Source organism: Carassius gibelio, chromosome B24 (assembly GCF_023724105.1).
Source record: "Carassius gibelio isolate Cgi1373 ecotype wild population from Czech Republic chromosome B24, carGib1.2-hapl.c, whole genome shotgun sequence".
Lineage (NCBI taxonomy): Eukaryota > Metazoa > Chordata > Actinopteri > Cypriniformes > Cyprinidae > Carassius > Carassius gibelio.
The window spans coordinates 21275464-21297674 of NC_068419.1; the positions used below are offsets into that span (position 1 = coordinate 21275464).

The window sequence follows — 22211 nt, forward strand, 5'->3', positions numbered from 1 at the left end:
TCAGGATAAGCCACCTTCCCATTAATGTACTGGCCTTTTTGAGTGCACCTCTCACACCCATAATAGCCCGTATGGCCTTTGGAGCATTTAAGAAAGGCACGAGCAGGTGCATCACAAATAAAAGCATCAGGTAATGGTACCCTGAAATGTACACCATTGTACACAATACCACTCTGAGAAATTGCTTTCATATCTACAATGAATTCTTGTAAATACTCTTGCACATTTGCGGGTTTGGACACACCAGAGTACACTCCAATTACAAAGACACTACACTCTGGAATTTCCTTAATCATACCCAGAATAGGCCACAGACTCAAACTGGAGCTACGGAATAAGGGCAATCCATCGATGTTAATTCGAAGTGTGAGAGTATCAGTCACATTTGCTAAATGTCCTAAAGATGTTAGTTCAGCTATGAGAGCATTTTCGATTCCAAAGTGGTAGTAGGACCCCCCAGCCATATTCGCCACATTGCAAGATCTGTCAGTTGACATAAGAGTTCTGCCATCCATTGGGATATCAAGACCCTTTCTCCTTAGGATTTTAAGAAGTGCAGACAGCGCTGTTTGTGGTATGTTGAATTCTGCAGCCCACTCTGCAATCCCATGCGAATCATCATCATTGTCATCTTCCAAGTCAGAACACACATCTCCATGCAAATCACAGTCACTATCACAACCAGGCATATCACCTGGAACCCGGTTTTCAGAATCCAAATCATCAAATGAGGAAATGTTAAAATCATAAAAAGAATCTGAGGAATTTTCATCTTCTAAATCAATTGATGAATTCTCAAAACAGTTCTGATCACAAGCATCGTAGAAAGTGTCCATGGAATCTTCGCTTTCAGTATGCTCTAACAAATCATCCAGTTGGTATTCGTTTTCAGAGTCATGTGCCAACAAATCAATCATAGACTCCTTTTCAAGGAGACGCAAATGTTCCTCCACTTTCGCTGATATTTTCCTCCTTTTAGTTCTTTCTGAACACTCCATTATTCTATATTAAAAAAATAGAAAATAAAAAAAAGCATTTTAGTTTTTAGCTATGATTACAGGGGATCGGGAATGACAAACTCTAGAGTACAATTGCAAATCATATAGTTTGGTAAGCTGGTATTAATGTGGCTGATTCTACCATCTGTTCTTAGTAGCCTTCAATTTGATAAGTAAACTATTTGTAAGATAGCATTTATCTCTCTGTTAAGGCCGAACCCTTTACTATCGTGTTTCAATTGATTTCGATTAATATGCGCGAGGGAGAGAGAGCCAGACAGCGCTCGTGCTGTTTGAAGACGGTGAGAGTGTGCGCTCGCGGCCGGGCGTGTCTCTCTCTCTCTCTGCTCGTTCTTATTTTCGCCCCAGCAGTCATTCACCGATCAAATGGCGGGACAAATGTTTTTGCTATGGCGGCCGCGAAAAAATGTAGGAAAACCCCTGTATCAGTCGGCCTTTGTAGCTAAAGTGCATGGCAATATGGAACTTAGGAAAACACTGTAGATTAATCCACAATATTAAACGACGCATTAAACAATTCACACGTCGCCTTAATGTAACAGACAAATAAACATATTTATTTAGATAAATGAGTCCCTTATTACTATGGAAAACCCTTCCACGTCGCTATTTGTTCCATTTAAGAGGTGAATTCGTAGTGCAGCAGTTAAACTCCGCTTCTCTGCGTGCTCCCGCGGCCATGGGATGCAAATCCAGGCGGCAATGAGTGCCTTGGCACAACACCCTAGCCGATAAAACATTGCTGACAATCAAATGGACTTTCATCAGTGTTTTTGCTTTAACTGTAAATGCAACAAGTGCAAACATTAAAATGCCACCAGATGGTAAAAGCGGAGAAATGGACATTTTAGAGGGTTTTTTTAACAGCTTGCTAACTGCCTGTTCGACTGCCTTGCTAACAAGTTCGCAATCAAATCCTTCTAAACAATGTATTCAAATCAACCACTCAAAATAAGCTATGCATGATATTTACTTGATAAATTAAACTCGTCTGTTCAACGCATACTTAACCAGGTTTAATTGTTTACATTCGCGAAAAGCTAGTCCCTGGCCTCTTAACTAATACTTTCCAAAAAAGCTTTTGGTTAACATACATCATACTGTAAAATCATCCCCTGTTTATTATACATTGAAGCAGAGTCTTACCTGTCTTTTGTCCAGTCGACACCGTAATGGATCCTTAACGGACAGCAGACTCAAGGCGGCAAAATTGTTGCTGGGCAAACTTCTTTCGCTCAGTGATGGGGGTGGAGCTTTCCGGATGTGCGCTGCACACAGTGCGCACTGCTTAGGTTTGAACATTTTGTGCAACCTGCTGTGGCAAACTTGTCTGTTGAAAGTAGTATAGTGCTTCAGACCACTATTAAATTGCTATGGCTTCTAAATAGCTTAATAGTCTAATAATATTCATATAAAAAGTGACCCTAGCCTAGTGGCTATTGTTAAAAAAAGCATCCATGTCTGACATAATTAATTTTAAATATATATATATAAAAACATAATATCTTGTGGAGCCCTAGCTGGAGCCCACTGAGTTTAGCCCATCTACTGCCCATGTGGGGCCCAACAACAAAGCCCATGCCCAGCCAAAGCCCAACTAGCCCAAGTGAGGCCCATGTGGGCCCCAAGTGGACGTGTTTGCAGGGTATTTGCCTAATCTACCCGGTACTTTACACCGCGGTGGAAACGCAGAAAGCAACAGGTCTGGGGGGAAAAAAGTTCCTGGGAAAAAAAGTTCCTGGTAAAAATGTTCCGGGTAATTTCGGTGGAAACGCGGCATTAGACCATTTTCCAAGGCTACATGTTAAATTAAACACTTTTAAAAATCGTAATAAAGCATAATGCTATTATGAATCGACAAACGCTACGATTCAATCAAATACATTTATGTGATGCAGGTTTAATATTTGTGCTCTAATTATCTTTTATTTTTTAGTGTGTCTCAGCGCGAATCCTTTCACAGTGAATGCTGCTCCACACAGACTGTTATCATTTAAGCATTTCAAACTCCATCCATATTTTAATGAGTTTGGGTTTATTATAACATTCATCTGGAACCGCAACATACACCATTTCATCAGATTTGTAAGGTAAATCATTTATAAACTTACGCAAATACAGAAGAATACATCAATAACTTTCTCAATATGCTATCTGTTCATCGCAAATTCAAAATAAAAAATAAAACTTACTCTGAGTTTATACGTTTTGATGTCCACATATTCAAGAAATATAATACAATAATTGATTGACTTCCTGTGGCTCAGTGGTAGCGCATTGTGTTAGCAGTGCAAAAGGTTGTGGGTTCGATTCCCAGGGAACATATGTTCCTGAATGCACTGTAAATTGCTTAGGATAAAAGTGTCTGCTAAATGCATTAATTTATTTTAAATGTAATAAATTACAACTTCATTACAAATGTTTAATTATGAATAAAATACATTTTGCCTGTGTCAAGTAACCAGCAAAATATCGGAAGTGGTGCATTCCAAAGGCGAGAATCCATGAAACGAACTATTAGCCCGTTTTTCCTAGGCTGCATGATATATTAAACCCATTTAAAAATCGGAATAAAGCATAATAATGCTATTGCAAATTGACAAACACTAAGATTCGATTAATAAATGTTATGCAGGTTTAATATATGCATTCTAATTATTTTCATGCATGTACTTTACGTACTTATGGCGACGCTGTTCACAGTAAATGCTGCTCCACACAAACGGTTATCATTTAGCATCTCAAACTCCATCTGTGCATATTGTTGTGAGTTTGGGTGTATTATAATGTTCATCTGGAACCACAACGTGCACCATTTCATCAGATTTGTAAGGTCAAAAAGAATAATTTATAAACCTTCACAAATATAGAAGAATACATCAATATCTTTCTCAATATGCTATTTGTTCAAATAGTTTCAAAATAAAGAAAAATAAAACTTGCTCTGAGTTTACATTTGATTGTCTAGTTTGCGCTCACTGTTATAAATGAAGTAGTTCCGGGGGAATGGCGTATAGGGTCAGCTTTGTGCACACCCCGCTCAGAAGTGACGTACGCTGAAATGCAGCGAAGAGATCAAATCAAAACAACGTCACTAATTAGAAGTACAAAATGAGGATTTGTAAAGAAGAATGTCGGAGGATTACAATGTAAGCCAAGAGGAGACTGGTTTATCTTTGCTAAAGTAAGTAAACTTTGCTTCCTTTGCTCCTGTTAACAAACGTTCGTTTTCATGAGACTCATCGGCGCATGCGCAATGCTGACCTCATACGTTATTCCACAGGAGCTGCTACCATTTTACAACAGCTAGATTAAAGTAATTATTACTTTTTGAATCTGGATATTTTTCTTATGAATACATAGATTCAATACAGAAGGCCTTTTTTTACCCCACAGAGCAGTGTGAGACAATTCTTTTGTATTTTTATGGATGTGCTATTTATTAAACTTCTCATGGACCGATGCAATCCAACACCCACTGAGTGGCATCAAAAAGCCTAAAAGATCTAAGACAATTTTAAAATAACTCTTACTGTATCTGAAGAAAGAAAGTCATATACACATAGGATTACTTCAGGGTGAGTGATTTATGGGCTAATTTTCATTTTTGAGTGAACTAACCCTTTACATGCTCTTTAGTCCAATATTAAACAAGGATTTCATTGCACAGTTAAGTATTTTATTTTTTTTAATCACACCATTGGCATCATTTTAAAGGCTATTTGTTTGCTTAGGTATATTTCTATTACGAATTTTTTTTTAATTATAATAATTGTATGATTATTCGTCAGAATAATCGACCGATTACTAAGCTACCAAAATAATCATGACAGCTCTAATATTTAGTAGACTATATTTTAAAGTTAGTATATTTTAAATGTATAAAACTTAAACTTTATTACAAATGTGTAAATATAAATATATTCAAATACATGACATACAAGTTTCAATAGAAATGGCATTAAAGTATATTTCAGTTAAGCATCTAATACTTCTGGGAGGGTACTTAGTCATAAGAGCCCATTGTCTTTCAAATCAAGTGATGAGGATAATTAAAAATCCAGACAGACTTGTTCGGCAGTAACATTTATTGGCGTTTCCCATGAAAGTAAAACACATTTCAAGAGGGTCTATTATCTGCCTCGCTCTATATAATTCCAACACACTAGTTGTTTGTTATTTTCTTCTGAACATCAGATCCTCAGACAATCACTTTACTTTCAAGCAATGTTGAGTGAGAAAAAACAAAACAAATGAATTCACTCAGTCACATGGTGTTACCCTGTTCGGTCAGGTTCATGACAGCACATGAGTTCCTCATATGACAAACTGATGGACATGATAGGTAGCCGTGAAACAGCAGGGAATACACTGCTCTTAAAGGTCTGAGAGCTGCTACAGGGCAAAGCAAGAGAAAGAGAGACACAGGAAGAAGAGAGTGCGATAGAGACACATCGAGACTTTGAATATGCTTATATAGAGGCATGCCAAGGAACTACACACGCTAATATTAAAGCTGCGGAAAACATCCAAAGCGAAAGACAGAGAGAAAGATAGAGATACAGTATACAGTCGCGAAAGCATACAACTTCTAGCCACGCAGAACATGCTTGCTTAGCAGATAAATACATCGGATAATGCTAACACAGAGTGAGCAAGCTAGCAACAGTGTACTATATATTTGAAGCTAAGCTATCCATATCGCCACTAAAACTAACACCAGGTTGCACTAAATATACATATATATGTGGATATCTGGGATTGTATTTCACAAGCTCGGAAGGCAAGGCATTCATGCACGTGCAAAGAGAGCAGGTTTGTAGCAGCAGCGGGGAAAGACGGCACAGTGGGTGTTCCAAGACTACCACGGTGAGGATGTCGATGCATTTGTCATGAATACGAGAGATTTAAAATACATAAACTATGTGACACAGCTTGTTGAAAAGGGACAGAAAGAACACTCATATCTCGAAAATTACCAACTTAGCATTCCTTCCATGCTGAAAAGCAGCTTTACCCTTATGAAAATTAACTACGGTTTTACTACAAATAAAAACAAAAAACACAGTTAATACAGTTAAACGATGGTAACCACAAATTAACCATGGGTTTGCAACACGCAATTCAGTCTCCCATTAAACATGGTTACTACACTTTTACTATAATAAAACCATGGTTAATTTTTGGAACTAGCCGGATTAGCTGGTTTAAGTTGGTTTTCCTGCCTGAGCAGGAGTGCGTTTCCTGTACAATGACATTACTCACTGCTTAACCACCTTAGTACGATGCATCTTTCTAGAAAGTAGCTAGCGATGAGTTTTCCAAAACAGAAAGGAACTTTGTTGCGCATTCGTTTTTTGAATCACATTGGTTAGAACTGTTGTAAATTGACGTCAAACAGGTAACAAATTAAAGCAATTATTGCTGTAAATAAATACACATGGCATCTGAGGACTGCTTCAGTACTTTGGTTCTTGGTTCTTTCCTTCTTGGTACTAGAGCAAGTATGCAAAAAAAAGAAAAGTCGTAGAATTAAATTTATAAATGTATAGATTGTATAGCTATAGATTGTACTATGTGTTAGCATACTTATTTTGCTCCATAAGTCTTTATGTCATAATAACAAGAAACTATATTTCTAACCACATGTTAACAAAATTTTGCGTTGCTGTTTGCGAATGTTTGTTGGAACTATAAATTCAGGAAATGCCAAACTGTTGGTACCAACTAATTATATTCAAGCTAAGATACTTTTAGGAAATGCACTGTTACCAATATTAAACCAGATTCGGCTGGGTTCAGCTGTGTTTTTCAGCAGGGCTGACTATTACAGGATACAGGCAGTAACGTAGCATTAGCAAATGTACAAAGGATTTCAGCTATAAGCAACTTTCATCTCGAATTGACGTCCAAGCTGGGACACATTCAGACAACGCTCAGTTTCATAAAACATCAAACTAAGAACATCCATTGGACAGATCATCATACATATAAGCTAAAGTGCACAAGCTCCTCTTTAGGAGAACTAGACAATACTGGCAATTAATACTAAGGCAATACAGTTACAAACACACAAAAATACAAATTGGCACAGGATGTCAAGTTTATCACTTGGGCACAAATACAACCAGCACGGGTTCAGAAATGGCTCTCATAACCACTGAAACGTGCTATAATAATCATTTTGAGTTAATATGTTAAAATGCAGAGGCTTCAAGTGGATTTAAAGCCAGATCCTTCATCTTTGCAGTTACACAAGTCATCATATTCAACACATCTGACACACACACACACATTCAAGCAGAATCTACCATTTATGATTAAATATCTGTTGAATAGAGAAAATATTATTTACCACACAAATAGACTCTGCCTTATATACAATACAGTGATGTATTCACATAGATATGTACTTGATCAAGAACATCTTAAAAGATTATTTACATACTATCATAGGGCAGAACCCTTATTATGCTTATGTGTTATTTTCTTTTTGGAGGTTATATATAACATTAAATTTAGCTCTGTTAATATACCCTGAAATATCTATAATTTTGTATAAGAAAGCTAAATAAGTACATGAATGGGTCGGTAAATTAAGAAATCTATTGCTATTATGTAGGAAAGTGTTTTACTCCATATATAGACTAAATTTGTCATTTAATTTCATGTTTTAATACAGTACTTGATATGCATGTGCTATTGTTGCATTCCAGGGGACATTGTCGAAAAAATTTATATGCCTATTTGATTTCTTTTTTCACTTTGTTTGCTTAAAAAGTGAACATCTACCTAGAAGTTTCTAAGATCGTCTGCCATCCAAATGCCACTCTATTGCACTTTTCCAAGTATTACGTTGGAAATTCTGAATTTCCGAGTAAAGAAATAAAGAATATTATTAGATAATTGCACGTTATTAGGGGGAGGGAAGCATTTTAAAGATTTTATCCTGCAAACAGGATTATAATGTTTTTATAGTAAGATAATAATAGTAATAATTATAATTTTAATTTGGTCAAATTTTAGAAGTACGGTAGCATATAATATGCGACTGTATAGACATGTTTATATAACATTGCTGTTCACTAAAGACACTGGCAGCCTCCTGTAAATATAATTTTAGAGCGCTTTATTAACATTATATTTTGGCTTGTTTTTTGAGAATAATTTAAACTATATATGAACTTCATGTCCACACTCAATACAGTTGGTCGAAACTCTTTCCAAACTCTTCCTATGGTTCTGTATCTTGAGAAATTGATCAAACATAAGTCAAACATTGTCTCAGAATACAAAAACTTGTGGTACGATGAAGTGATTTAGATAATACGTCTCTATTATTATATAATCTGTAATCTGGCACTTTGAATAACTGTTCAAATAGAAACTTAGGACCTGCACTGAATAAGAAGCTAGTAACTCTTCATATTCTCAATAAACACATGTAAACAAACAAAGTCATGTCAAAGACACTAAGACAGACAGTAAAAGCAGACGGTAACACTTTTACAGGGCTTTGGACCACGAAGCCCACAACAACGCTACAATACTAACGTCTAGATATTTTCATATTGTCTTTTTTTATTATTATTTTCTTAAATAATACTATCTTTATATGACTTTGGAGAAGAGGAATCAAAGATTTACCGTTACATTCACAACAAATATTCGATCCATCCGGGGACACAAGAATAACAGGTTTTGGCGTCTTAGGTTTTTAAAGATCCTGTCCCAGTCGCTCAATCTCTTCAATGAGGAAGTCAATGTCTTCAAAGGTGGCGGCTGGGTTGGAGATGACCATACGGAAGAAGTTGACCTTGTCGCCCTGCGGTTGATAGCTCACCATGGTCGTTCCGTACTCCATCATTCTGGCTTTGATTACAGGGGCAACCTGTGAGAGAATACTTTATTAGCTTTGATTACGTTTCGAAACGTAATTGTTGCATTTATTTAGATTGCATTTAATAATACAGGTAATAATAAAACCAAAACACCAATGGACAAGACTCAAAATATCTTACAAACATGAACCCCTTTCTGGCTAAATTCATTGCAGAATTGTAATACTTTAGACTAAAGCCTGACCTGAATCTCGACCAGTAATATCAATCCAGTGTTTCCTAATGAGCATGATGTACTGTCCTTGATTTAACCTGAGCCGAACTCACTTGATTAGAGCAGTAGTTTTGGACAGTATGTGGAACTGTAATCTGAATAAAAGACACACAGCCGCTCATCACCACATAATTACACTCACTTCCCCTCAAATCTTTTGCAGGTGTACAGCTATTATCAGCAGCGGCCTGTATCCAGCTCTTAAAACCATGTTCATCTCTAGGAAATGAGCCTTGATATACTGGAACCTGTCCAGTGTCTTTTCATATACGTCTTAAAAAATGCATTGTCCCTGCACCATAAATACTCAAACCTATGTGAATATCCTGCTACTCAAGAGTCTCCAGAAACCAATTTTATCCTTTGAAAAGGACAAAGAATAAGTGTTCTAGTTTCAGGTAGATGAGGAGGGGTTTGTGGGCAGCAGGCACGTGCACAGGCAGGGCTCAACCTGTGCAGAGCACATGCCCTTTTTGCCCTTACACTCCGAAGTGCCCTTTTTTTGGTGGTGTTTTTAAAAAAATTTTTATCAATGCTATTGGTCACACTTTACATCTGTCTGTCTGTTTTACAAATATTTAGCAAATGAAAGTTCTTAAAACGAGCTTGTGTAAATCTAATTCGATCCTCAAGCTGTCAGTAAGCTGATAACTCCGCCCCCTCTATATTCATTGAATCAACTGAAGTTCCACAGCAGCCGCACAGTAGACAACAGCTGAGCTGAACAAAGTTTTGCGAAGGGTAAATAAATATCTTGTTGTTTAGATAAGTACTACTAAACACTATGTCTGTAAAGGCTCATATTTTATTTATTTGATGTCTGACTGACTGACTGACTGAGACATGTGGGGTGTCGCCTGAGAGAGAGTGCTAGCATTTGCCATCTAGTCATAGCCAATACATAGCCAACACTTAAATGGCCTGTGCATACAGTAGCATTTAATCATTTATAAAATGCGATTTTGGCCAAATGCATTTTACCACAGGAAAAACTGAGCGCTCCGTCTATATAGCTACAAAAACTAGTTTGTAACCTGTAGATGAAAATGTAATGTGATGCCCGCAGCGGCAGGCGCCGTCGCCGTTTTAATGACGGACAGAAAAAAATTCACATTTGCACACATTCGCTGGTCAAAAACTATATATTGATAAGTAATGCAACAACATATAATTTGTTTTTACCATCGGAAAATCATAACAGGTGCGCCCCCGCGCTGTTTCGTGCTGGAACTTACACAAAGCGACGAGTGATCCTCGTCACCTAGATAACATTTATAAAATATATTTCTAAGAAATTTCTTCTTTGATTTATGATTACTGATACACTTAATTTATTAACATTTAAGCTAATCATGTTTTGGTATACTCTCCGTTTGTCCTCACATGTATAAAATGTAGTAAAACATGGTAGGCGGATGTTGGATATGTTATAGTAACGGTATGGCTATAGTTTCTTATAATCTGGAATTGAGTTGGACATAATTAAATTATATTTCAAAAAAGTTTGTCAAAAATACTTGACTCATTGCTCACCTTCCCCTCTTCTCAATGTCATTCATAATCATGTAAACCAAATAATACAAATTAGCTTATAAAACCAAACAGAATAGCTAAAAAAGAGAATATATATATATATATATATATATATATATATATATATTTTTTTTTTTCTTTTTCTTTGCAAAGTTCATAAAAAAGTGCATAAAGTTCAATAAAAAAAAGATTTTGGTTTCTGTTTGGTGTTATAAGCTAATTTGTATTATTTGTTTAACATGTTTATGTATGAGTCAAGTATTTTTTTTTCGCTATAAATGCAATTTAAAAAAGAGGGAGTACACAAGAGCTGTTGTAATTAGGTTTAAAGAAGCCCTTAAAACCCTGTTTATCTATATTATCTAATTATCTAATATTATTATTATGGTTGTTATTAATCGTGAATAAATCTAAAGCTTTTGAGACTATTATTTGGTGTTAATGAATTTGTCATGAAGATGTGACCATTTCTTCCTGTTATGCAGGCTTACTAAATAATCTTGATATAAAAAAAGGGAGGGGGGTGCCCTTTTTCAGTTTCAGCACATGCCCCTCAAAAGGTCTGTGCACGGCCCTGGTGGGCAGGGTTAGATAGCGACTCTGTGCATGACTAACATGAGCACCATCTGTTCAGACTAATAGCCGATTAGAGCTTTGCTGGCATGGGAGTGACTGTAGAGCAGCCAGCCAATAAAAGGACACCTGATGAGCGGCCCCTCCCCCTACAATGACATCACCGCAGGGACCTTATGTCTGTAAGTTTATCTATGTCATCGTAAGACATGGTGCCAACTGTATATAGAGGAGCTGCGTCTAAAAAAGTCTTGAATTCTCATAAGACAGTATAATGAAATATACAAAAAATGTGTAATTTCAATGTTAAATATGCTTTTGGCTTATTCAAATGCCCATAGGGTATTTCCAACCCCCAAAACAGAGCATGAAGATTAATTTACATTTTTGTTACTCTTTCATTGTACCACTGCTGCAAAAGCAATATCTTCTGAAACGTCAAAGCTCAGTTCACATCACCAATTGTTCTCACCTTGTGCAGACGCTTCATTTTCTCCACTTTGTCCTCCAGGTAGCGGACGCCGGGTGGAAGGTACCAGAAACACACATTGGTATGCTGAGGCTGCAAGGACACACGGCCAGGAGATAGCATCAGCGTACGTTCACGCAATACACACACCTATCACTCAATTTAACGTACAACACACGCTTGCATAAATAGAGCACTCTGGGGAGTCCATTAAAGATCCGTGACGGAATATGTGATTAGGGGCCGTCTGGGGCCATAATGGGAATTTTTGTCGCTGTCAGTTTGGAAGCAGCCATGTAATCTATTCAATCAAAAGGCTTTGCTATGAGGGCTTTGAGCGCTTGAGCAGGTAGCTCATAGACAGACACTACAGTCCATTAGAGGCCCTCGTCCTCATTGTGAGGCTCCAGGGGCCACACTAGAGAAGAATGCCTCCATGCACCAGTGAAAGGGATTCATTAGCCATTCAAATGGTGGGACATAGAGACAAAACACTGATTTGAGTCATACCTCGGCATGCTAAAACCAAAAAAGAGCTTGCTAAACATGAAATTGAGAGCTGAAATGTTTTGTTAAATGGGTTTCTATCATACTGCAACACGGCAACCCTCCTCGCCCTGCACTACACTGACTTCAGCAAGGAGCCTCCAGCCAAATCATTTTATCAAATTGGCACCAGACACAATTTACATTTAAATGAGCCTCGAACGACTGCTCAGTCATTTCAAGGGTGAAACATTTCATGTTAGATGAATTAGCACACACAATCAGCTCTGCATTTGACAAAATTACTTGGAAATGCAGGCCTTACGTTTAAATTCAGAGAGGATTTTTTATTTTTAAAACACATCAGATAGAATTTAGAAAAACACATTTTTTATGCACATGAACTATTTTCTGGGAAATTATTTTGGAATACATTTCATAAATGAAACAAACTGATTTAATTTGAATATATGTATATATTTTTACATTCAGAATAAATTTCAATAATTCTGAAAAAAAAAACTTTTACGTTAAAAATAAATAAATACAATATATGAAATAGTATTTAAGCGGTATCTCTTAATTAATTATGATTATACACTACTTTTCAAATTTGGGGGTTAGTAAGATTTGATGATTTATTGATAAATTTTCATGTTCACTTCAAAATATTCAGACTTTTGACTATTAACGAAAAGCATAATCAACACTGAAACTTATTTATACAGGAAAAGCCCACACATTAGCTCAAGCCATATAGGGGTGGGTTATATAATATTACGATTATATCACAATAGTAGACTGCCACAGAAAATCAATTCAATTTGTGGTACAGTAACCTCACTCTAAAAAAGAGAAATTGTCAGAATTACTGTGGCTATATTGTGACATTATTATTGGCACTATTGAGGATAATATGCTGAGGGCGGTCAATGCACAGACTGTCTGTGGTCCGTTTACGTGCCGTCTGAGATAAAAAGTTCTGTTTGCTCAGAAAAGCCCATGTATTTACTCATTTGAACATTCCTCTTAATTCCTTCCCTTTCTAATTCCTCAATTCTCTTCCAAATAAAAAGCACTGGTGATAAGATGCAGCAGTTGGCCTAAAGAAATAAATGCATTTAATCAGACTTACCTTTCCATCAAACACCATCTCATATCCTTCCCTGTCTTTGATCTTGTTGTAGAGATACTCTGAAAGCTCCAGACATTTGTCAATCTGAGCCTCAAAACCAATAGTGCCCTTCAGAGGAGAAATGAGAGAACAAACAATGTAATAACACAATAAACCTCAATAAATCTCACTATACAACCGACCTATTTGAATGAATCACTGTCCCAAATGTCTTTAATGCACACTCTTGGAAATGCAAAATAGCTTAATATTTTGAAATGTTATTTTTAAGAATACAAAACCTGACGCTCTTAATACCTTAGCTCTCCACATTAGCCATAGTTTGAAGATGTCCACATGGCGGCCGCACTGCAGGGCCTTGTCCCCTGTGTCATAGGACAGGTCGTACTGCTTGTCCTGCTGGAACAGATAACAGGCCTGCATCTGATTGCAGCTCTGCATCAGACCCTGGGACAGATAACATGAAGAGAAGGGCAAAAAATGTCAAATAGATAAATAAATAATTACTTTTAGTTGTATTGACTGGCAGATGTCATGTTTTGTAAGCATGACTTAGTGGTTTAATACTGGTCTCTGTAATAATATGATGTGATAATATGTTTTGGTTTTGATAAAGACAGCAGACAGCCTCACCTCCTCTCGAACCAGCAGAGCCGAGCACTGCAAGGGCACAGCCATCATTTTATGAGGGTTCCAGGTCATAGAATTAGCCCTAAAATTGTCAGTTCATACAGAAAAGAATTAAAATACCAAGTCATTGTCCTTGAAATGAATGAATAGCTATATAATCATTTATTTTGATTGAGACAAGATTTCTCCCTGAGGCTCTGTGCTGTGCAGTGAAACATCGAGTCAACAGAAAAATGATCAAACCCATTTCATTTCACAAGGGTAAACTTTTCACACTGAAGTTTGTGGATGTCTCAATCATATTTCAGTCATGCCGACTCTCTAAATGCATTTATTGATAAGAATAAGGTGTATGGTAAGTTTGATCTTGGCTGACTAGATGCGCTACACAGCGGAGCGAGTATGAAGACTTGATAAACCTGCTCAGACATAAAGATTTTAGGAAACATGCTGCTGCAAAATATAAAGAAGAACCCCTCATAGCAGATCTAGACAGGTGGTGCTGGGGAGGAGGAGGGCTAAAAATGAACATTCTCAGAGCTTTTGCTGAGACCGTGAACTGGCTAGCTTAGGATATAAAAGAGTTACATAGATGAAGAAGTGCAGCTGATAGAAGCAGATGGATCGATTTCCTTGACTGAAGAAGACATTGAATCCAAAGAACCTGCAGATTATACTGACCTCTCGACTCCATTCAGCTTCCACCTGTGTTTCCGGGACATTAGCAAACTTCCGCCCCATGCTCCCTGTATGAATACAGAAACAAAAGTAGTTTTAAAAGTAAACTAAAGTTTACCATGTGTTAACAGAAACACGCTTTGTCTTTCACATTTAAATAAAGGATGTTTCATCTTGGCATATACAAAAAACCGTAATACTGATTTTTATTATCTAAAATATGTATTGTATTTCTTCTGTAGAACATTCAGCAAATTATATGTATATTATATTGACAGCCCATTTGAGACTATAGAGCTGCTGCCTTTAGGTCAGATGAATGAAGTTGAGAGGATTCAAACGCAGTGCACGCGTATGAGCTTCAACATGCTGCCACAATGCCAGGGGTGACAGCAACACCAGAGAAAAATGAATAATAATGAAAATAAAATAACACTATTAATCTTATCAGCCCCGTGAGAGTGAATACACACATGTACACACTCACACAGACTGACTGAAGGTAATTCCTCTGATTAGAAACAGTCTACACTTCTAAAAGATGACATTTATTACATGCTTGCTAAATTATCCCTATGCCACACTTCAAACGCAGCTGGTTCAACAGCAACAAATCATTTGTACATGTTCTGGAGATTACTTTTGTGCAAAATATGCTGCAGCCAAAAATTCTGGGTGGTGGCTGGGTGTTGCTAGGTGCTTCCTTGCTAGGTGAGGTGTTCTGAGTGGTTTTTAATGAATCACTTGGTGGCCATTTGGAGCATTTCTATTGGTTGCAAGTCTGTTGCAATGCAGTTTCTGAGGTGTTTGGAGAGTTAGTTTTTTTTTTTTTGCAGTTGTTCTGGGTGCTAGGGTGTTCTTTGTTCTTTGGATTTATTGATAGGGAATTGCACTACAGGTTTTAACATGTTCTAGTTGTTTGTTTTTTTTGCACTTTTCTGATTCAATCTCACTTAGTCTTATTGTGTAATCTTGCTGTTTAAACATAAAATTATCTGCAATGTTACAAAGCTCAAAGTCCACTCTAAAAGGAGATATTCTCTTTAACAGAAGACACTCTTCAAGAACTACAAAAAAATGTATTATTAGGGCTATCCTACAAACCTATTCTAACCTATTCTAGTACAAATCAAGACTTTGTCAAAGTGCATAATAGCACACTTTTAAAGTGATAGTTCACCCCAAAATGAAAATCATCATGACATCATGTACTCATTCTCAAGTTGTTTTTTTCCATAATACTCCAATATCGTCTTTTGAGTTCACCAGAAAAAGAAAAAAAAAACCCTCCCTCAGGTTTTGAATAAACTCAGGTTTTGAATAGCTCGAGGGGGAGAGTGACATAATTTTCTTTTTTAAGTGAACTAATCCCTTTGAGATCTGTAATGCAGTGCAATTGAAAAAGTCCTCAGTTCTGCATCCAGAGAACAATTCTTCAGATGTGCCAACACTGAGATCACTCTTGGATCCCAGTCCACTGTCGGTATTGCACAGGTGAAACTTTCAGAAAGTTCACGCGAGTCCAGGAAAGCAGATCTACTCACATCCACATGCATCCAGACATCGTGCTTCTTACAGATGTCCGCTATAGCCATGAGAGGATCAAAGGCACCATAAACCGTGGTGCCGGCCGTGGCGCTGACAAAGAACGGCACGTATCCCTGTGAGAAAGAAATCAATGAGTTATTCAAGGGCCCACAAGAACCACACAAATTATTTGAACAGATCCAACAGAGACACACGAGATGGTCATGGAGACACGGTCATTGAAATTACCTTCTGCTTGGCTTCAATAATCCTCCTTTCAAGGTCGGAAGGAATCATCTTACCCCTGGAAGAAATGAGAGCAGTAAAGAAGTCATATGGTTTAGTGATTATAAGACGTGCATTTCTCAAGTGTGCGATCATGAAGTAATGCATCAGTAGTGATAATCCAGACTAACCTTTCATCTGCTTTAATACAGATGACACTTTCTGTACCGATTCCAAGTGCAGCTGCTCCTTTCTTGATTGAAAAATGGCTCTGAAAATCATAATCAGTCATTAATGCACTAAATTGCATATACAATTTGAAATAACCTTCCAAAAAACAATATAATAGTGATTAATGTCTTTATTTGCTATAATAATAATGTTATTATTTAATAACAGTTACAAGCATATATGAAAATGTTCTATAATCAAGCCATTTTTTTGAAATTATATATAAATTCACAAGACATGCAATTTTGCTGTCTTGAAAGAAAAATATTCCTAAATATTTCTTTTTTTTCTTTTTTTGTTCTCCATACCGCTTTACTCTTATAAATTAATTTCACTGGGCAACACAGAAAATACATTTTTATGTAAAATGTCTGAATTATACTCTGACTGCTCTCTCTCACTCACTCACTTTGTTAATAAATCAAAATGTGGACATAAATACAGTTTAGTGTAATGTATGTATTAACATTATGTACTGTATCTGGGGAGTGTTTTGGACAAATGACTTTCACGATTTACATTCTGACTTAAAATAAAATGACTATTTATATGTTTACAGTATATTATTATTTCTCTCTCTTGATACTGAAAGTAAATGAACAGACGTACATGTTCAGATGTGAAGGCCACCAGTCTTGGTGCGGATGACATTCCTTTCTCCTTCACCTCGGGGAACATTTTATAACGAGCCAGCAGCATGGCATACATGTTGGAAATGGCGCCACCTAGAGGACAATAAAGCAAGCCTTTCATTCCATAACTCAGGTAAAGCTTGACCTCGGACAGTTTTTACTCAGGCTCTGAATGTCATTTACTCTGATGTGACCGTCCTCATCATTTCTCAGTTTAAATTTGATATATATATATATAATAATATATACACTTCAAAGACTAATGAAGGCATCTTCTTCTAACAACTTTACACTTTTGGCCGATTCCCGTACTTGCTCATTTTCGCACTCATTTCACAACATCTTAAGGCAGGTCACGCAGACTGACAGCTGCTTACCCGGAGAGAATATTCCATCACCGCGGCCATCCTGCCAGCCAATGATCTCCCTCATCTTCTTCAGCGTGACGTATTCCAACAGCACGAAGACTGGAGCCACCTCATAGGTGAACCTGTTTGCACAGAGATCACATGACCCAGTTACACAAGCCAGAAAAAACAAAAGAGTCACGACAAGCAAACATCACGACAACCTGTTTCGCAACTGATGCTTGAGAGGATTTGGCAACAGCCTACAGGTTCTCCAGCGGTGTGTCACTGCAGTAAGCTAAAGACGATGATGAAAATGTGCATAATTTTTGTAAAGAATAATTTCTAAAAGGTTTAACATTTGATATCTAAAACAACCAAATAAACAAAACTGTATTTTGCCTACACAAAAAAAAAAACGTTAGATTGTTATTACATTGTAATTGCATCGTTATTACATTGTAATTGCATCGTTATTACATAGTTATTTTTATTAAGCATCTGTTAAATTAAAACTTTAATTTCCAACACAAAATGATTGTTCTTATTAGCCTGAATGTCATTTTAATTTCCGTCTCATTTTCTCTCTGTGAAAAGCACAAGATGAGAGAGTGGAGGTTATTTTTGCTCGTCTGAATTCAGCAGCTTTTCACTTTATTCCTTTCAACAGATATCTGTAGGGTTAAGCCAGCCACCACAAAGACCAGTCCAAAATAATGTTTATGAAGGCAGAGAAAATGGAAATGATCTCAACCTGCTTTGTATTTTACTGGAAGGAGACCCACACTCACATATTGGTGTTGGCAGTGGAAGTCAGCCAATCGGCAGCCAAGCCAACCATGTCTAACCCAGTGGAGAGCTGATTGAAATATCTGGGGTGTGCTGAAGATAGAGATAACATAGAGGGAGAATACAAAATTAATCATTTAAATGTACAAAAGCATTCATGTTCCACTAATCTATAATCTATTTATGGCCCTCTATTAATAGTCGCTCACTTCAGATGGAGCTCAAACGGGATTTCTTGCTGTCTGCCGGCGCAGACAGCAAGGAATTCAATCAATCTTTATGATCATTCATAATTATTCCCAAAACGACAATAAATTTTCGATATAATACCAGTCAGTTAAAATGCCACCAGAGAAAATAAAACCGTCTCTAGACGCATTCATTTAATTTCACGTCACATCATGTTCTGATCTGATTCGTTTCGCCTTCAGGCACAAACACACACTGATGCTTGCGGTTCGGTCAGCTAAACAAATGTTTTACAAGCGAGACAATCAATAGCAGAATGTAAGTTAGATTATATATAGATATAATGAATATTAATACTAGAAAACACAATAAAATATATCCTATAAGTGTATATAAAAATGTTAGGCTACACTCAAAAATAAATTCAAGTCAAGAATGCCTGTTTATACCAACAAAACGAATTTTATTGGGTTAGATCCAATAGAAATAATCCTTTTAAGGCAACAATTGCAGGTTAACGTTTTTTACAGAGCATAGGCTATAATTTACAATTTACAAATGAAAACGCTCACCCGTTTTTATGGCGTATTTTAGCGTGGCGCGACAGCTGATCAGAATATCATCTAGAGTCTCGGGTTCGTCCGAGAGCTCCCAGTTATTCCTTTGGAGCAATTCGTTTGGATAGTGAAAATCGATCACTTTCGTTGACCTGTCAAAAGATTCCACTATATAAGCCAGCATTATATCCACAACCTCCTGCAGGAAATTCATGGTCTTCGCGTCCCCATCCAGTGCAGGTAAAAGATCTGTAAAAAAATAAATAATAATAAAATAATAATAATACAAATGAATGAATAAATAACACGAGTGCATTGAAATAAAAAAGATGACTGCATGCAGTGCATGAATCAAGAGTAAAATAGCTTCATTTAACCTTGAAAAAGAAACAAAGGACAAGATCTCCGAAATGCATTTTTACATTTAATACAATAATTTACACAACAATGTTATTTATATTAATGTTATTTTAGTTATTTTTACACACATAAATTGTATATAATTATATATATATAAATGTTTCAGAAATGACATTTAAAATTGTATATATATATAAATGTATATATATATATATATATATATATATATATATATATATATATATATATATATATATATAAAGCAGTCTGGGTGAACATACAACATACAAAAATAAATTTAAATAAAATATATTTAAATCGAATAAAACCACGTCATGTAATCAACATAACCCATCATGAAAACAGATCATCAGAGTAATTTGGACAGTTTTTCAGTTACGATAGCGATGTGATTGTGGTTTACCTGTTGAATAGAGATCAGAGAAGCACACGGCGGCTTTGGGGCAGTTACAGGGTTTATTACAGCCGCAGCTCTCGGCTGTAGACCCATCTTCTGCTTTAACTGGGGCTTGAGCTGCTTTCTCAGCCTCCCCGACATTTAACAGAGCTACAGAAGACACGATTACTCTATTAATTGAATAACACAACAGCATCTCACACTGTAGGAAAGAGTAACTTTTTTTAAGAGCACCCAATTCGTTTGTGTTTAAACACAAACTAAGAAGAAAATAAATGTCCTCAATAACATTGAACAGTTCAGTAGGAAAACATGAAATTGATAATGTAATCTCGCGCTTTTCGTAACCATATCACATTTTACGAAGGTAGATGAGATTCAAATGTAAACCTCATGTTAAAAAGAAACGTACCACATAATTTGGAGCCGATTCCTCCGGAGAATTTCTGGGCCGCCGCCTGACACCATGCTCTGGCTGAAACGATCAAGCGCGTGGGATTTGAACACCATATCCGTCATAAAACTTCCATTAACATCATCAATAATCCATGGCGAGGAACTGGGCTTAAAATACCAAACTAAAATCTGTTGTTTATTATTATTACGACACAACTGACATGATATTTCAAGGACAAGGTTTTAAATTAACCTTGACACAACAAATGTCGCATTTCTTTGTCTCATAGCCTCACTGATACATAAACACAATCATGCAGAATATTTTCAATCTTCTTTTTGAACGCCATGCCACTTACGAGTGTTCGGGCTTTGACTGCCGTCTCCAGACGCGTTTTCAGCACCCAGAAACCAAAACCCGTGAGATGCCATCGCGAACGGAGCGGATCAGAGCAGCGACAGAGAAACGCGAGCAGCAGCCATCCAGACGCGCGTCACGGGGAAACAGGAGCTGTCCGCGGCCGTGGTGCTGAATCGAAACCCAGCTGCGTGCGCGATGTATTTACAATCACACCTGTCCAAACGAGTCAAATCAAGTGCTTTAATTTCTGTGGTGCTCATAAAATATGTTCAAAGCCCTCAGATGGAGAACAGCCGAGGCTGAGCGTCTAGATTCAGTTGGTGCGCCGTGCGCAATGATTTGGAGCAGCTGGAGACCGTCACTGAACTCATGGAGAAACGCTGGCACTGATGGAGACGCAGGCATCCAATAGCTCTCATTCTCTTTCACATGCCTCAGCTGCAAATGCAAGTCAAGAGTGCATAGAACATTTTTAAAAAGCACTTCTTGCAGTCCGTTTCCCCGGCTCTCCAACGGGCAAACTTGCAAGTTTAGTGGTAATAAAAGCTTCTTGTGGCGTAAAGATAATCTGCTTCACGTCACCAGAGAAATTCCGACGCGAATCGGGTCATGACGAACTATTTTGCGTCGTTAATCGTGACCACACACACACTAGTTTATGCCCCTCCTGGCGCACCACCCGCATCTGTGCTGTAGGCACAAGTTTTTTTTTTTTTTTTTTTTTTTTAGGTTCTGTAATTGCTTTACTCTAGGAGTGAGCAGACTTCATCAGAAGGAGGAGGAGCAGCCCGGCTGCTCCATGGACCATGACATATCTATATCTACTGTATGCCCCCTTTTTATCATTAAAACATTTCTTATTAATAAGGAAACTTAGAATTCAGTTTCAAACATGAACAGGAAAAACTAGAAGTAATAAAAACATTACTGTGAATTTCTTTATTTTCAGTACCATTCTCAATTGTGTGCGGCGATCGTACGCAATGGCACACAGCAGGCCATTTATTCCGCATGCATATAATACAATGAAAAACCAAATAAAACGGAAATCAATTACAATTATAATATAGGATGTAGAAAATAACAGGTTAAGCAAAAATAACAAAGTCGAAATTTAGCGTTTGCATGAGGCTGGAAAAGCCAAGAGAGTTACATTGGGGGGAAAAAAGGTATTGTTTAACTGCAGTCCATGTTACTCAAAAAATAAAAAATAAAAAGCATCACACTAAAATAGACTGATTTATTCCATCAGTTACGAAATTAAATTAGGAGTTTGTGTTAGAATAATGGTAGTAACCTGCGTTAAATATTTTAAAATAATCTGTATCCCTAAACCATATCTTTATTTCTTCATTGTTATGTTAACATGAAATCCAGAATGTTTTAATAGCATATCATGTATTTTGCATAAAAAAGGACGCATAAACGAAATGAGCTGATATAGTATTTATTATATTTATAATATCTTTAGTCTGCTCAAGGTTTAACATCAGCCATTATGTACATTGTTTATCATTTAATTAGGCTAATAACAAATTTAA

At 36.8% G+C, this 22211-nt stretch overlaps 1 protein-coding gene across 1 annotated transcript; it reads right to left on the reverse strand.

Annotated features, from left to right (window-relative positions):
* Nucleotides 1–5089: 5089 nt before the first annotated feature.
* On the reverse strand, nt 5090–21292 carry gad2 (glutamate decarboxylase 2). Its single transcript, XM_052596795.1, has 16 exons — nt 20669–21292; nt 20326–20388; nt 19920–20063; nt 19151–19384; nt 18392–18482; nt 17631–17743; nt 17231–17346; nt 16582–16661; nt 16415–16469; nt 16183–16299; nt 14642–14706; nt 13964–14042; nt 13628–13777; nt 13331–13438; nt 11713–11802; nt 5090–8910 (listed from the first exon to the last, which is right to left on the reverse strand). The coding sequence occupies exons 1-16, from the start codon at nt 20739–20741 to the stop codon at nt 8737–8739; spliced, it is 1752 nt and encodes a 583-aa protein (XP_052452755.1). The 5' UTR covers nt 20742–21292; the 3' UTR covers nt 5090–8736.
* Nucleotides 21293–22211: the final 919 nt, after the last annotated feature.